The sequence below is a fragment of the Mustela nivalis genome, assembly GCF_964662115.1.
Source record: "Mustela nivalis genome assembly, chromosome: 14".
Lineage (NCBI taxonomy): Eukaryota > Metazoa > Chordata > Mammalia > Carnivora > Mustelidae > Mustela > Mustela nivalis.
Window position 1 is genome coordinate 19856887 of NC_139033.1, and position 16938 is coordinate 19873824.

The following is a 16938-nucleotide window of genomic DNA, read 5'->3' on the forward strand; positions in this document are numbered from 1 at the left end:
TGAGGCCTCAGCTGTGGGAACGAGACCTGCGGGTTCACAAAGGCTTCCCCAGGTAAGGCAGGAAAGGGGAAGAGAATGTGCCAAGACCCAGTCCGAGGACCAGCACTGAGCGCCGCACAACACCAAGGAAGGCCGCGGCACCTGTGGCGCCATCAGGGTCACGAGAGCAGCTGGCAGGGAGGCCGCCGGGGGCTGGGGCTCGCGTCTGAAAGGGGAAGGGGCGTCAAGCGTGAAACGTGAACGAGTAGCAAGGAACCCGGCTTGAACAGAAGGAACATCGCGACGCAAACCCGCGGAGGCGAAGCGGACCGACGGGGGGCGGGGGGCGTCCGGGCTGAGAGTTCGGGGACGGGGGCCTGGGACTCTGCCCTGCACTTGGCATCCGCGGCCCAGCCCCGGCTCCCTGCCAACACGGAGTAACCTCGCCACTGCGGGGGCCCTGCCTCGGCCTTCCCCTCCAGCGCCCCCAGGGCAACCTTCCCCAGTACAGGGTCCTCCAGAATGCAGCTCCACAAACTGAGCGTCGGGCGCCCGCCTTGGGCACCGGAGTGCGGGCTCGGGCCAGGCCCCCAGCCACACCCCACAGAACCTCCCGGCCCCAGCCGCGCCCCCGCAGCCGCGCCTGCCCCAGGCTCCGCAGGGGCAGGTGTTAAGCCCCATCGCAGGAACTTCCGCAGATCCTGTCCAACTTCACTTGGTTTCGGTTCTTTCCCTCAAGCTACGGAAAGGCAACTTGGAGCTCTACTTGGTCGTAGGACACACTGTCCCCTGGGCTGCACTTTACATAATTCCAGTGACTCTCAATTAAGAAACGAGAGACCTGGGGTGCCTGTGGGGCGTGGGGGCGGGCTAAGGCCTCTGCCTTCCACTCGGGTCATGATCCCGGGGTCCACATCGGGCTCTCTGCTGGGCGGGGAGCCTGCTTCCTCCTCCCCCGCTTCTGCCTGCTTCTCTGCCTACTTTGTGACCTCCGTCAGATTAATAAATAAAATCTTAAGAAAAAAGAAAAAGAAACGAGCGAACCCTGGGACACGGGATCTCAGCACCCAGTCCCCACGCCTCAACAGGCTGGTGTAGGGCCAGGAGGCCCGGGACCACACAGAGCAACGAGAGCCCTATTTCCCTCGAGAGCTCAGATGCGTCACGTTTAGCTGCGGTGCCCTGAACTTGCTCTGTGGCAAATACTTTTATTTTTGAAAAAGCCCATGGATCACAAACTCTTCAACAGAAAAGATGCTGTAAATAAGCAGATTTCCAATTCTCCCGATAGGACCCAGAAGGCCAAGACGGCAGACGGAGACTGAGGAGCTCCTGCTGGAGGTCAGGGCGCTTCCAGACACGGACAAAGCCGTCCCCGAGGCCCCTCCCACGGAAGCCTGTCCCCTTCTCTCCCCATTAGGTGCTTCAGTTGCTTAACGGTCCATCATCCTCAGCGGCTCTCCCGCCACTCGGTCCTTTCCGGGGTCTCCAGTCACTCCGCAGCAGGTTGGAGGGCTGGGCTGTGGTCGCGGCCAGGCCCCTGGGCAGACCGCAGCGTCCTGTGCAGAGGAAACAGCGAGACCAGCCAGAGGCAGGGCTGGGGAGGGCGCCGGGGAGCCACGCCCGCTCCCCAAACCTCTACGCACACCAACGCAGGAACTCTGTGAAGGGGACCTCCAAGTCCTCTTAAAAGCATCAGCGGTGAGGGGCTCCCAGGGGGCTCAGTGGGTGCAGCATCTGCCTCCGGCTGAGGTCATGATCCCGGGGTCCTGGGGTCGAGCCCCGACTCAGCGGGAAGCCTGCTCCCACCCACCTCTGCTCTTGCACCCACGCACTGTCTAGTAAGAGAAAGTTCTGAAACAGCCGAGCAGAGAGGGCCGCGTGCCAGCTACGTCCGAGTCCCTGCCCAACCCGTACACCCGGGCCACGCGGCCAGCGGCACCTGTCAGGAAGTGCAGAGGTGGCCCGGCGGTCACGCCCCCTGGCCCTCAAGAACACAAGTGCTGGCGCTGCGGGGTGAGGGTCTGTCCCTGGAGGACCAGTCCGTGGAGGACACCAGCTCGAAACCACCACAGGCTGCTCCCGGCCTGAAAGCTCTGCTCCTTCTGCCTCTGCTCCAGCCCCGGCCCCAGTTCTGAGACGCAGCGATGCTCCCCGATGTGTGTGCCACACAACTCACAACCTCACGATCCCACTGGCCCTGGGGCCCCGGCACTTTGGGCAGCGTGGACGCACAGTGGCCATCAGTAAGCAGGCTGCTGGAGGCCGCAGGGTCCTGGGTTAGTTTCTGATGCTCCGTGTCTGCAATGTTTTAACATCCTGGGGGGCTTGTTGGCGGGAGATGCTGCCCCCACCCTCCCAGGGACAGTCAACAGCTGACCCCAGAGCTCACCTTGGCGTACGCAAACCCACCAACCCAGAGCCCACACTCCAGCCCCTCCTCTACCTGGTTCTTACACGCCAGAGAGCACTTCCTCTGCCCCGCGTCCCCCAGGCCCAGCACCGCCCCCCCCCCACAGCCCGGAGCCTGCTGAAACTCCGCTCCCCAGCCCACTCATGCCCGCAGAAGCCCCGGCTTCTCTCTGCGTCCTGACCGGGCCTGGGGCTTCCCCGAGGAGCCCTGAGCGGCGCGGCACGTCTCCGCCCCCGGGAAACGCGGTATGCGGCCCACTCTCCTCTCCGGGCAGCTGTCTCGAGGTCTGTCGCCCAGCTCACCTGACTAGAGCCAAGCACATGTATTCAGACAGGTGCAGCACGTGGCTTCTCAGGTCAGAAGAGGAGTCTCGTCAGCAAGCGCACTCCCGAGTGAAATGCTCGCTAGGCATGGCTACCTGTGTGCCGCGGGACAGGTGGGCTCACGCAGAACCCACCCCTACACCACCATGCCCCGCGCTTCTGAGGTGGTCCTGCCTGTGACCTGTGACGTGTCCCTTCCATGGGGCCACTCTGCGGGCAAAGCCAGCACTTCCTGGTGCCACCTGCCTGCACACAGAGCACAGGGGGGGGGGGGGGGGCGTGCCCGCTGGCTAGGGGACCGCATGGCTAGGGGGATGGCACAGAAGTGCAAGTCATGCTCCCCAAGCAGCCAAGCCACCAGCGCCCTCGCCCCGTCTCACTCCCGCGAGTCTGACTGTGCGAGTTCCGGGGACACCCCATCAGCATTTGACACTGAGGACACCTGGGGAAGGGAGGAGCCCCACACTCGGAAGACTTGGTAAGGATTTATTCTGCGTCCTTCCGACAGCACACACCTGACAGGGCACACCACGGAGCTCCTGTCCCAGGGAAACTGGACCCTTCCGCAGACCGACTGTGGGGATGGCGTTTGGGGCTCGATCGGACACCCGTGCAAACAAGGGGACGATGCTCGGCCGTCCCACCCACGAACCATGTGCGGGGGCTACACAACAGCCTCGAGTCCCCACGAGTCCCTCGCACGTCCGAGCAGGGTAGGCACGTGCAGGCACTCGTGAGAAGGACGATGGCGTCCGGCGTGCTGACGGACTGTCCCACGCTTCCCACGACCACCGCCCTTCTCAATGCAAGGTCCAAGTGCACCCGTGTGGGGGGCAGCACAGCCCCCGTGGAGCCCTGGGTTCTGCCAGCACGGCTGACATTCAGGACCCACCCCCTCCCCACCCCCCGCTCTCTGCCCCTGGCGGCCGCCTGCCCTGTTGCTTGGGGCTGCTGTCCGCACCCTGGGGGCCCCCCAGGTCAGGGCTGGGGTCGCCGCCCGCCGCCCCCAGCAGGTGATTCCTGGGGCAGAGGTCCCCGTCCGCACAGGGTGTGGCTGCCGCCTTCCCCTCTCTCGTCTCCGCCGCCAGACCAGCCGTCGGCCGCGACTCCTCAGGACTCGCAGTCCTGTGCCCTTGCTTCCTCTTGTACTCCATGATCTGTTTGTGGAGCGCCTCATGATCGATCCCACACAGACTTGAGCACGTGGCAGAGGTCGGGGTGCCTCGCGGAGCAGGAGTGTCCCAGGCCCTGGCGCCGCTGGAGAGAGAAGAGGCACCCGGTAAAGCACGAGAGGCGGCAGGACTGCGAGAGCCTAGGGCCGCTGCTCCTCCCCTTCCCGCCTCCACTTGCCAGTGGGCTGCCCGCGTGCGAGGGAAGCTGGGCCGTAGGGCACTGGGCTCCCTGGCCCAGAGCCCCTCTGCTAGTGCTGCTGGAGCCCGCGGGCGGGACAGGCCAGCACCGTCCCACGCAGCCCTTCCACGAGACGGGTGTTCCATCTCTTTCCCCAGTTAGACACGGCTAGTGTGTGGGGCCAGTTTCACAGAATTACAGCCGCAGCCTTTTAGATCTACCCCGCCGGTTCCCCGAGAAACCAAAGGAAAATATCTGACCTGGTATGACCCTTTCAAAACCCAAATTTGACCAAGTCATGCCTCTCACCCCTTTCCTGATCAGCTCTGGAAGGTCTCACCCCCACAGGCTGGGCTCCCCATGGCTTGGGGCCTTCACTCCTGCTCCATGCTCCTGAGGCTGGAGCCTGGGGGTCCCGCCCGAGGTCCCGACAGGACCCCGGACGCGGAGGCACCGGTATTAAGGAGCAGAGGCTGAGCGCCGGCGGGAGCTCTTCCCTCGCCTGCAACAGCCCCCAGCTCGATCGTCACGTCTCTTTCTCAGACCGGGGAGGCCTGACTGAAAACCAGCGCTGCCCCCACCCACCCGCCTACCGACCCGCCACCAGACCTTCCAGACCCACGACTGTCTGTGGCTCCCCGGAGGCCTCGTCCAGCAGAAGGCGAAGAGCCCACTACGTGTTCCCAGACCCTGGGTGCTAGGACAGGACATAGTGCACCCAAGAAAACCGTGCTGAGTGGACAGAGAGGCTGAGGGAGGGCCAGCTGCCCTCCCTTGATGAGTCGCTGCGGCGACCAGAGGCCTTCCCAGCCACCATGCAGCTGCTGCTACTGGGAACGGCCACAGGCCTGACAGGCTGGGGGCCCCGGCAGGGTCGGAGGGCGTAACACACCTGCTGCAGCAACCTGCAGCCCCACACCCGGACATCTGTCCGAAGAACCAATGTCACATCCCCACGTACCCGATGTCGTCTTGCACAGAGTCTTCTTTCTCATCCCGGGGTCCCAGATCGGCCACAGCCAGCAGCCGCTCAACCTGAGGAGGAGGGACAGAGGGTGAGCCGGTGAGCCCCACCGCCCCGCCCCGGCACCAGAGCCCGGCTCTGGTGGGCCACGCGCAGCCGCGCCGTGCTGGCTCGGACACCGGCCTCGGCCGAGACCTCCCGGCGGTGGTGCTTTCACACATCTCCCACGTATCGTCCCGTGTTCTCTGACGACCCACGGGAGCCTTCTTCAAACTGCACTTAGAGCCTGCGAACGTCGAACTTGTGAAAAAGTCAGGTAAGCGTTAGCTCAAATACTTAATTCCTAAGGAAGTGCAGAATAGTTCAATTTTGCCACAGAATCTGTGTTTGCAGAAAGAAAGCCTCCCGGCCCAGTGATAAAGTCACAGTCACGCGACTCCCAGCTCCACGGGGGCCGAGGGGACTCAGTGGAAATGAAAGCTCTCCTCGGTCGGGGCAGCGCTCAGAGCCCAGCTCCCTGGACACGGAGGGCAGCTCACCCCTCACCCGCCGCCCTGCACACCCAGGACGTGTGCCCGAGACCCCACCCTGCGGTGCGGCATGCCCAGGAGAGCCCGGTCCGGGACCAGGGCCCGCCATTCCACAGCAGCACAAAGCGCCATCACAAACCGAGGATGCGCCAATAAAAATCACAAATGTGAAAAAGTCAGTCCACAGAAAAGACCAGAAACAGGACCAACAAAGCCACAAAACAAGCACTAACTGGACGTCTCCCGGGTTACTGCTGGCACCTGCCAAGGGACCTGTGCTGGACACACGGGCGTTCTGCACAACTCCACACTGCATACCTTCAAGAACGGGCCGAAGCCTGGAACAGACTTCACCAAACAAAGAATGGCCGACAGGCGCATGGCCAGATCCCCCCAGTACAAGTCGGCACACACGCGCACGTGTGGCCGCCAGAGGGGCCACCACAAACGCAGCGGGACTCCTGATGTCTGCCGGGAGCTCGCGGTGGCCCAGACGGTTCCGTCCCACCAACACCTCCGGAAAGTCAGGCACGCCCGCCACTTCTACACACTGACCTAAACGTGCAACGATGAACCATGTGTACACACGGTTCCCAACACCTTTACTCACCGCTGCCAAAATCCAGAAGAGACCAATGTCCACGAAAGTGAACGGGTCACTTAGCAGTAGGGAACCCCTTACACATTACACGTTACAGCGCTGAGCAATAAAACCCGGTGTCTGCCTCTGTCTGCAGAGCTCCAGGAATCTGAACAGGAGAAACCACCTGACAGCCGCTGGTTGGGGGAGCCCCGCGGGCAGGGGTGTGGGGGCAGGGGCGGGGCAGGGCACAAAGGCATGCCGGCGGCCATCCCTGCGCACTGCCTGGAAATCAGGCGTCACCAAAACTTCTCTCTCTTTTTTTTTTTTTTTTTTTAAGATTTTATTTATTTATTTGACAGAGAGAGATGACAAGCAGGCAGAGGCAGGCAGACAGAGGAGGAAGCAGGCTCCCCGCTGAGCAGAGAGCCCGATGTGGGACTCGATCCCAGGACCCTGAGATCATGACCTGAGCCAAAGGCAGTGGCTTAACCCACTGAGCCACCCAGGCGCCCCCAAAACTTCTCTTTGAAGCCTTTACCGAGCACCCCATGTGAAAGCAACCAAATCCCGACATGTCCCCTCAGGCTGCGGGGACGGGAGGCTCCGTGCCGACCTCTGAGACAGGACATGGGCTGCTGGGACGCCCTCTCCAGGGAAGGCTCAGGCCCGACTGAACAGGAGCTGGCAGCCCGCGTGGGCTCTCCTGACACCTGCTTCTCCAGCCGGAAGACAAGCAAACACGTAATAAATCACAAAGCCACTATCACAGTTTACGCATTTCAAGATTTTACGTTTTTCCCTTTAAAATCGTGGTAAGATCAACCTTTTTTTTTTTTTTAATTTATTTATTTGACAGACAGAGATCACGAGCAGTCAGAGAAGCAGGCGGTGGGGGGGGGGGGGCAGTAGACTCCCCACCGAGCAGAGCCCGATGCGGAACCCCATCCCAGGACCCTGAGATCATGACCTGAGCCAAAGGCAGAGGCTTCAACCCCCTGAGCCACTGAGGCGCCCCTAAGAACCTTTTGAAAACCCTCTGATCGGAATGGAAGACACGGGGAAGCACACCAGTCGTTACATGCGGAGCCCAGGGACACCTCCCCAGTGGACTGCACCCCCGGGCGTCCCCGGCGTCCCAGAGACAAACCCAGGAGCCTCTTCACGTCCCCCCCACTCACTCGCTTCCCCAGATGCAGCCCCCAGTTTGACTCCCATCACCAGAGACGAGCCACACTTGGCTCAACATCCTGGAAACAGAACTGCAGGGAGCACGGCCTGTTCCCTGGCTCTGCATCACCTGCGAGACGAGGGGAGCTCGTCCGCCCACCCACCTGTGCCCAGGGGTCTGACCGTGCCCAGGGGTGCCGACGCATACCCGGGGATCCAACCTGTAGGTCTGACCCGTGCCCAGGGGTGCCGACGCATACCCGGGGATCCAACCTGTACCGGGGAGTGTGACGCATACTTGGGCGTCTAGGAGCCTGACGCATACCCAGGGGTCTGACGGAGGGATCCCTGCCGCTGGCACCCTGGGTGCGTCTCTGGGGCACACAGTCAGTTTAAGCGGCAGCGTGAGCATGCCCTCGGCTCCCGCTGCTATCTGCTCGGCCCACAGCACAGAGGGGGTCCCGCGGCGTCTCTCTGGCCCGCTGTCTGCTCACTAGTGGAAACCCCTGGGGGAAGGGCGAGCCCGGCCTCTGTGAGGTTTTCTGTGCCGCTGGGCACCGCTGCGTGTGTTTACGGCACACCGGCACCCTGAGCACGCTTGGGGCAGAGCTCATCCCTGCTCTCTCCCGAGTGTTCCAGAGAAGGCAGAGTAAGCTGCCGCAACCACCGGCAACTTTTCAACGTGTGCAACCAACACAAGACAGAAATAAGCTGACAGGTACAGAACTCCAAGTTTCATCCAATACCCCCATTCCAAAGGCACGCGTCTACCCAAACTTCTTTACTACAGACTGACTTTAACCCCTATTTCAAAACACGCTGCCCTGACTTATGCTAGAGCCGATCGTGACCGTGCCCTCAGTGAACAACCTGCCCCGGCCAGAGACCCCCCACGCCCCTGCAGCCTCTGCTTGCTTCTGACTACAGAACACGGACACCTGAGGACAAGAAGAGCAGAAGCTTAACCTTCTCTGACCCTAGCGCAGCAAGGACACAGGAGGACAGGCGCTGGGCAGGCCCAGGTGGCCTCCGTGGCAAACAGCCCACAGCACACTCTCTAGGGACAGAAGGGCTCTGGGGTGCTTGGGGCACTCCCTGCACCTCCCTCCTTCCAACGACTTTTTCTACAAAGGAGCCCACAGAGCCAGACGGGCTCTACCTCCCCAGAGAGGGACCAGCCAGGCGGGAAAGGACTCTCCCTGTCGCCGAGGGGTACGGCCTTCTGCCAGCTCCGCCAACCGTGCCTGGCTGAGTCCTGTGCGCGTACAGACCCAGCACACCCCACAACCTGGGTTCTGCCCGGCTCTCTGAAGCTGGTGCTGGCCACGTCACTCTTCTCGTGAGAAAACCACGCCTCTGTCAAGGGTTTAACTTGTACGATACCTTCCGTATTGCTTAAATAACGAATAACAAAAAATGAAAACATCCTGTTAGATTTGTTTTCCTCTGTGGATCTAAATACCACCTGGTCCTGGGGCGCCTGCGCACCTGACCCTCGGTTTCGGCTCAGGTTGTCATCTTGGGGTCATGGGACTGAGCCCCGAGTCAGGCTCCGCGCTCGGCGGGCAGCCTGCTTAGGATTGTCTCTCTCCTTCCGTCCTGTCCCTCCCTACCCCCGCTCACATGCACCTGCCCTTTCTCTCAAGTCAATCTTTAAACTAAATAAAAAATTAAAAGCAAAGAAAAAGACACTATTTAGTCCTGTGGTGAGTAACAGCTACCTGGCTAGACCATCACGACTGCTACTGACTGAGGTTTTCGTAAATTTCTTAAAAGTATAACACACCTTAGTAACTACCCGTTAACTACCACCCAGAAAGAAAGCACACGTAACCTTACAGCCTGTAACCTTCGTAATTAACTTACAATTAACAGAATGTAAATTCAGTGTAAGTAACGTAGGTCAAATCCAGAGAGAAAGGCAGTTTGTAAGTCAAGAAGCAGACACGTGGTTTCCTAGCTAGAGATTTAGTGGTAAACATTAAAGACCAGGAGGAGTGGTTACCGCTGGGGAGTCTGGCTGGGACAGGGGCCTGGGAGCCTCACTTTCCACTTAGACTCTTGGAGACTGATTACTCCTTGTAACTACACCCACGGTCGTTCCAGCATCTGAAGATGAACTACAACAGCTGACTCGTCCGGTCAGCCTGTTCCTGCAGAGCCGTTACCTCCGCCAGGGCTGCGTTTCCCTTGTCCCGAATGAACACAATTGGCGGCACGTTCCTCAGGGTCTGCTGGGACATCAAAAGGTGCCTGGAGAGAGACGGTGCAAACGGTGCAGTTTAGCAGAAAGGAAAATACACATTCATCTCATGGAATAAAACAAAGGATCTGCTATCACGTTATTCAAACCCGAAAACGTCAGCACCAGACACCTTCCTTCGCACTCTGCCACACCACACCAGGAATACGGAACACATCGTAACTGCTTCACTGCCCAAACGCAACTCCTGAGAGCCTTACGAGCACCCTGATGTTGGCCTGGATGCCTCCTGGGCATCGCAGCGGCCACGGGCTGCGTGGTTTGGGCGTGAGCAGTGGGCCCCGGCCTCATTCCTCCACTCGGTGGACATTCCCTGGCAACAAGGCCAAGACTCAGGCTCCGAGGGGGATGCGCAGCCCGTGTGCACGGCCACTCGTGCAGGCAGACGGACGCGAAGCAGCAGCATTAGCACCGGGCAAGGACACTGCTGGGACAGCCTCTCGGCAGTGACAACAGGTCCTGGGACGCAATTATAGCCAAGCCTTTACTCTAAACCTCAGCTCAGCACAAGAGCCGGGAAAAGGGATGGTCTGTTCAGCTGGGTTTTCTAATGACCTAAAACTAATCAGAAAATAATACTGTTTTCGCCAACACTTGTTGGAGATCTTTCTCCTGTTACTGTTAACAAAGGAAAAATCAGATGAGCGCTCTCTGATGGAGGAGACTCCTCGGGCCTTCTGGGACAGACGTTAGGAGAAATGAAGCAGACGGTACGTAAAAACACCAGTTCCGCACAGGACTCCTCCCCTTCTCCGAAGAACAGAGTGCGATGGACTCGGGAGAGGTGAGGGGCAGAGAACGGGGAGAGCATGCGTTCTGAGCGCCGGCTGGTTAGGTTTCTGCGTTTCCTCAGACCGAGGAGGACACAGAGTCACCCTTTACTGCCGCCCAGCGCTGCAGTTCTCCAGACGTCTGGTCTCAAGACCTCTTCCTACCGGTAAAGATCACCGAGGACAGCAAGGAGTTTCTGTCAACGTGCGTCGTATCTGTGCACGCCTAGCACACTATAAATTAAAACTCAGAATGTGAGGGGCGCCTGGGTGGCTCCGTGGGTTAAGCTGCTGCCTTCGGCTCAGGTCATGATCCCAGGGTCCTGGGATGGAGCCCCGCATCGGGCTCTCTGCTCGGCAGGGAGCCTGTTTCCTCCTCTCTCTCTGCCTGCCTCTCTGCTGCTTGTATGTGCTCGCTCGCTCTCGCCAACAAATAAATAGAAACAAAATAAAATTCAGAATTTGAAAAATATGCATTAGTTCATTTCAATAACAAACTTACAAAGTGGTCATGTGGATTTTTTTTTTAAAGATTTTATTTATTTACTTGACAGACAGAGATCACACGTAGGCAGAGAGGCAGGCAGAGAGAGAGCGCTCAACCAACGGAGCCACCCAGGCGCCCTCAAATAAGTAACTCTAAAAAAAAAAGGAGAGGGGCTTGAACTTTATCACTGGCGACAAAACAGTCCATTGTTTTCCCTGAAGTGACAGTTTCACTTTGCTCATTTTAGAGGAAACGTCTGCCAACTGCCCACATCTGAAACCGCGCAGCCCCTTGTTCCCGCCAGCAAACGAGTGTCTGCTTCAGCTCGGGGGTAACCGCGCCTTTTCCCGAGGCGACTGTGCCATGCCAGCACGTGCTGTGAGCTGGTGCTCACTCTCGGTGACACAGGACACTGAGATGACATGTGCCCAAGGGTCAGGACAGAATGAATTCAGTCGCTTCTGCTTATTCACCAAGGATGTCCTTGCGAAAAACTGCGCTGCTTTTCCCCACGAGCAGGTAGCAGGAAGCTGCAAGGACCAGGGGGCCGTCGGCGGCCGGGAGCCCCTGGCGTCTGGGCCCACACCTTGAGAACCACTGTCCTAGGTTATGTCCCGCGTGAAAATGTAAATTACACTTGGAAATTTAAGAGTACGCTTCCCAGAGTTTGCTCAAAACCAAAAAGACGCAGGCACCACGGGGAGACTGGAGAGGCAAGCAGAAGCCAGCGGGCTGGGGACAGGGGGTCTCACCTCATGTGGGCGGCACTCCTCTGCAGGACGGCCTCCGTGCTTGCACTCTGCTCGGTGGGGACCTCGGTCCTCCAATACACACGGCAGGCGGAGAAGTCTGCGGTCAGAGACACCTGAGACCCCCCACCGCAGACGCTGGTCACCTCCAGTGGCCGCGCTGGCCTGCACACGGCATGCAGGAGCAGGAACAGCTTCAGGCACCCACCACACCCCTCCCCTCTCGCAGGTGCTCCAGGCCGTCCCCTCGCCGCAGGCCACCGGCTCCTGCCGCCCGAATACAATTCCTCAGCGTCCCCAACCCGCTCCCACAGCGCACATCAGAAATGCCTGACCTGCGGCTTCTAAGCCTCCGTGTGTCCCTCTAGCTAAACTCAGAGCACAGGAAGGCAGGCGCGGAAGTGGCCACCCTGCACACCGAACAGCACTATGGGTGCCCGCACCCCACACCTGGACACGCGCACCCCGTCGACTCCACATTAAGTGGTGACACTTAACGGGGCTCCTGAGCTCTAAGACCTCAGGACCGACGCGGGGCCTCCTCCCCAGGCACCAGGCTGCCAGCCTCGCCCGGTCCCCACCCTCTGGCCCGAGTCTACCTTGGAGAGCTGCACGTTCAGGTCACAGATCTCCTGGCTCACTTGCGGGGTGCACAGCAGTTCCGTGAGCGCTTTGTAGAGGAGGCCGTTCAGAGCCCGCAGGCGCACGTGCTCGTCCCTCCTGGTCTTCTTCGCGGTGCTCTTCGTTAGGAACTCCAGCCGGGGCGGCTTGTACATCTCCGTGTGGAACAGAAAGGGCAGCGTCACCACGGCGCACGGAACTTGCTCTAACCGAGGAGAAGGGGGCTGGGGAGGACTGCACACTTGGACCAACGAGAGCCGGCGTTACTGTCAGCCGTCTCGGCGCGTCACGCTGCGGTCCACAGACCTGGCCCCTAGACGTTACTCGCGTCCCCCCAAGGGAAAAGGGCTGTCATACGTGTGTCTGCACCTAAAACAATCTTACATGGTATGAAATTCTCCTGCTTAAACAATTCAGGCTTAACATACGATGCACTTTTTCGAACAAAAGCCACTTAGTACGTAAACCCTCATGGTCTATCCGCACGTACAGACGCTGCCACCAAACGGACGTTTCCGCACTACTATTTGATAACACAGACGGCGTTCCAGGATACTTCAGGATAGTTTTTTTTAAAGGGCACCTGGTGACTTGGCTGAGCGTCCGACTCTTGGTTTTGGTTCCAGTCATGACTTCAGGGTTGTGACATGGAGACCTGAGTTGGGCTTGATGCTTAGCGGGGAGTCTGTCTGCGATTCTCTCCCTCTCTCTCTCTCTGCCCCTGCCCCCTGCTCACTTACGCTTTCTCCCTCTCTCTCAAATAAATACACTCTTCTAAGAAGTAAAAATCCACACTGGCGGTGTCTCTAGTCCCGCCCCTGCAGACCCAGAGTCCTCAGATATGGAAATGGAAGGACTGCCAGGCTGGGGCTCTGCCCACTTCTGGACGCCTTCGCCCACGCCCACCAGAGCCTGAAGCAGCCCCTCGAAGCCGCGGGGCACTTACCAAGTGAGACCCCAGGGAAGGACCTTCGTACCAAAACTTCTTTCTATGGGGAGAAAATAAACGGTGACACTGGTGGCAAATTGAGGAAAATACAGATCAACTCAACAGTACGATACCCCCATCCTTCCTAAAGGGCTAAACTTGCGCACAGAAACGGATGTTACCGCAGGACGAAGAAATTCAGAATTCTAATCAACCGGGGCTGTGGGGGAAACAAGATAATTCTAGTTCAACCTTCTAACGTTCACTCAAGGTCTACCTCCAATCCCGAAGGCAGAGAGAGCACCTCAGAACACCTGCGAAACCGCAGGCGAGCCCCATACGCGGGGTGTGCGGCCCGCACTGGCTGGGCTGGACGAGGACAGCAGGTGGGGGGGGAGCGGTCACTGCTCCGCGGAGAGATTACAGATAAGCAAGGAAAGCTAGCTGCGCGAGCCCTGTGGTGTGGACTGGGGCTGGACATCAGGGTGGACTCCAGTGTCCCTGAGTAACATATACAGAGACCTTTGCAGCCGAGAGTACGTGCAGAGTTAACAAAAATGCATTTTCTGCTTTGTCAGCTGACAAGGCCTAAGGGACAGGCACCCCAGCTCTCAGATTAACCTTTTTTTAATTTAAGATTTTATTTATTTGACAGAGATCACAAAAAAGCAGAGAGGCAGCAGAGGGGGGGGGGGCAGCAGGCTCCCCACTGAGCAGAGAGCGGGATGCCGGACCCCATCCCAGGACCCTGAGATCATGACCAGAGCAGAAGGCAGAGGCTCAACCCACTGAGCCCCCCAGGCGCCCCCAGATGATCATTTCTCACGCATCCAGCAATAACAGAGCTTCTCGGAGCACTGCGGACTGCGGGGCTGGGGGAGGGGCGCCTGGGTGGCTCCGTCAGTGAAGCGTCTGCCCTGCGCTCCTGCGCTCAGGTCACGCAGGTCACGGTCCTCCGTCCTGGGGTCGTCCTGGGGTCGAGCCGTCTGCGCAGCAGGGAGCCTGCTTCCGCCTCTGCCCCTCCCCACCGCTCCCGCTCGACCTCTAACAAACTTTAAGGGAAAAAAAGTTTTTCAACTGAAAAGCCACCAGAGAACCCCGAAACGATGAGCGTGGCACAGAGCGCAGGACCTGCACCGAGAGCTCCCCGGGGTCGGAGACCACCGGAGCGCAGCAGGGTTGCTGGCTGGACACGCCACGTCCAGGCGCACGAACGCACCCGCAGGGCAAGACCCGCACACGCGCCGGAGCACGACCCCCGCCCCGTGCGGCTGCCCGCGGGGCGTCCCCTAGAGCAGACAGGACGCCGCGCGCTGGGGGGCTCGACTCGGTGCGCCCGACAGACGCGACCTGGGGCGGCCGCCCTGGCCCGCAGCGACCGCCCGCAGCAGGCTCCGTGGCAGGAGCACGAGACGTCCCGCAACCCACACGGGGCACGCGGACAGCCCTCAGGGCCGCGGGACCGAGGCCGGGTCCAGAGGGCCTGACAGCCGGCTCGGCGGGACGCGGTCCCGGAGGGGCCCTGCGGCGGGATCCGGGCTCCGGTCACCGAGCGGGCGCGGGGCCCCGGGAAGCCGTCTCGGAAAGCCGGTCTGCGGCGGGAGAGGCCGCGGACGGCGGCGCAGGGACCCTCCGCCCGGGACCCCCCGAGCCCGCGCCGGGCGCTCCGGCGCACAGAGCCGCGCCCGGGCTGCCCTCCGACGACGCCCCGCGAGGACGGCTCTCGGGAAGCAGCGGGCGGGACACCGGACCCGCGTCCACCAGCGACGGGCGCCGTTACTGCCGCTCCTCCACCGCCGCGACCGAACGAGCCGGAGCGGGGCTGCCCGCCCGGTGCGGCCGACCCGACGCCGCGCCCGGGCTCCGGCGGGGCCGCAGAGACCCCGCCCCGCGGACTCGACCCCGCCCCGGGTGAACCCCGCCCCGCGGACCCCGCCCCGCCCCCGCGAGCCCCCGTGACCCCGCGGCCTCGGGCCCCGCCCCGCGGAGCGTCCCCCTGCACAGTGGACAGACGCCCCCCGCAGCTGCGACCTGCCCCCCGACCTGAAGTGAGTCGCCCTCCGCCACACGGGCGCCGCCCCCCAGCGCCGCAACCGCGCGGACTGGGTGCGCATTACTTGGTTTTCGAAGCGAATTTCTTGAGCAGGTTCTTGCCGCAGGAGACCGGGGAGCCACGCAGGGCCCGCGCCCCGGCCGGAGGGAGAGCCGCGTGGCCACCGCGGAGGAACGTCCGGAGCCCCTCGCCAAACCCGCACCGGCGGGGCGTCACCGCCCACATGGCTGCGGCGGCAGAGCCGGCAGGGGCGACGCGGGGCGACGCAGGGGCGGGGGCTGTGGGTCCCGGCGGAAGCACGCGGCGGGAGGGGCATGCGGCGCGCGGGGTCCTCGGGCGCCGGCGACCCGCGTACGCAGCGACGTCGGGGCGGGGCGACGTCCCCTCCCGCGTGCGCACGGGGCGGGGCGCGCGGGGGCGACGTCGGGGGGCGGGGCCTGCAGGCCGGGAGGGCGGCGCGAGCTACTTCCGGCCGACGCGCGGGACGGGGCGGGGCGGGAAGGTGCGGGCGAGCCGGGGCTCCCGCAGCCTCAGCAGCCGCCCGTGCGCGCCGGACGGAGGCGACCCGGGACCTGCGGGGCCCCACCCGGCTCGACGCCCCGCGCCGCTCCCGCCCGCACCCCCGGGGCCGCCGGCCCGGCGCGAACGTGGCGCGCCGACGCTGGCGCCGGCGGGTCGGAGGGTCGGGGACGCTGGCGCCGGCGGCAGGAGGGAAGGCGGCCCCGGGGGTGCGGACCAGCCCGGGGTTCACCCGGGGGCGGGCGTGGGGACGGGACCCCGGCCGCCGGCGCTACGGGGCGACCCCCCGGAGCCGCCCGGAGGCCGCCGCGGGAGCGAACGGCGCGCGGAGCTCTCGGCGGACCGCGCCCCCGTGCGCTTCCATGACCCCCGCGCCGGCCCCGACAGCCTCCGACCGAGCCCGCCGGCCCCCGCGGCCGAAAGGAAACCTCAGCGGGCCGCGCGCCGGCGCCAGCCTCGGAGCCGACCGCGCACTGACCAGCTACGGAGAGCTTCGGCGGGCCCGGGAGGGCCACGGGGACGCTCTCGGCGCCCGCGCGCGGCCCTCGGGGCGCGGCTTCACCGCAGGGCGCGGCCCTGGTTCCCGGGTGTCTCCGACCCCACGTTCCGGTCGGACGGGAGGCTGTGGAGGTCTCAGGCACCGCGCCTCCTCCAACCCCCGTACGTGGGGGCGCGGCCCGGGCTCTCGGCACGACGGCTCGCCACGGGGCGGCCCCCACGACACCGGCCCGGCCGGCAGAAGAGGCCCTCGGGGTTCCGTCGTGCAGGCGCTCGTCCCCGCAGCACAGTCCGGGCTCCCCGTGACGAGTAGCAGTGTTCCTGCGATCAGACCGCGGAGAAGGGACAGCAGGGGACTCCGCCCAGAGAAAGGACTGGTCGAAGGGCCGCAGAGGGTCTCAAACACGGACGCTGACCCTAGCCACCAGCAAGAGGAGAGGGCAGCAGCCTGACCTGGCAGAGCCTCTTGAATTCTTTTTTAAGGTTTTTAAAAATTTATGAATTTGACAGAGAGGGAGAGATCACAAGTAGGCAGAGAGGCAGGGGAGGGGGAAGCAGGCTCCCCGCCAAGCAGAGAGCCCCATGCGGGGCTGGATCCCGCGATCCTGGGATCATGACCTAAGCCGAAAGCAGAGGCTCAGTGGGTTAAAGCCTCTGCCTTTCGCTCAGGTCATGATCTCAGGGTCCTGGGATGGAGCCCCAGATCGGGCTCTCTGCTCAGCGGGGAGCCTGCTTCCCCCT

General features: G+C 62.1%; 1 protein-coding gene across 9 annotated transcripts; it reads right to left on the reverse strand.

The window, feature by feature from the left end:
- Nucleotides 1–1167: 1167 nt before the first annotated feature.
- Nucleotides 1168–15558, reverse strand: RBFA (ribosome binding factor A). 9 transcript variants are annotated; one of them, XR_014303012.1, is made up of 9 exons: nt 15245–15542; nt 13146–13188; nt 12178–12404; nt 11582–11694; nt 9478–9562; nt 5027–5100; nt 3231–3972; nt 2162–2698; nt 1168–1538 (listed from the first exon to the last, which is right to left on the reverse strand). XR_014303012.1 is itself a non-coding variant. In XM_082700002.1 (7 exons), exons 1-7 carry the CDS (start codon nt 15403–15405, stop codon nt 3597–3599), a joined length of 1029 nt encoding a protein of 342 aa, XP_082556128.1. In that variant the 5' UTR covers nt 15406–15558; the 3' UTR covers nt 3188–3596. The 9 variants fall into 9 exon arrangements, 4 of the variants coding, with proteins under 4 accessions (XP_082556128.1, XP_082556127.1, XP_082556130.1 ...); XR_014303013.1 differs by having other exon boundaries at nt 2159–2698; XR_014303010.1 differs by having other exon boundaries at nt 1168–2698; nt 12178–12354; nt 15245–15558.
- Between the last annotated feature and the right edge of the window lie 1380 nt (nt 15559–16938).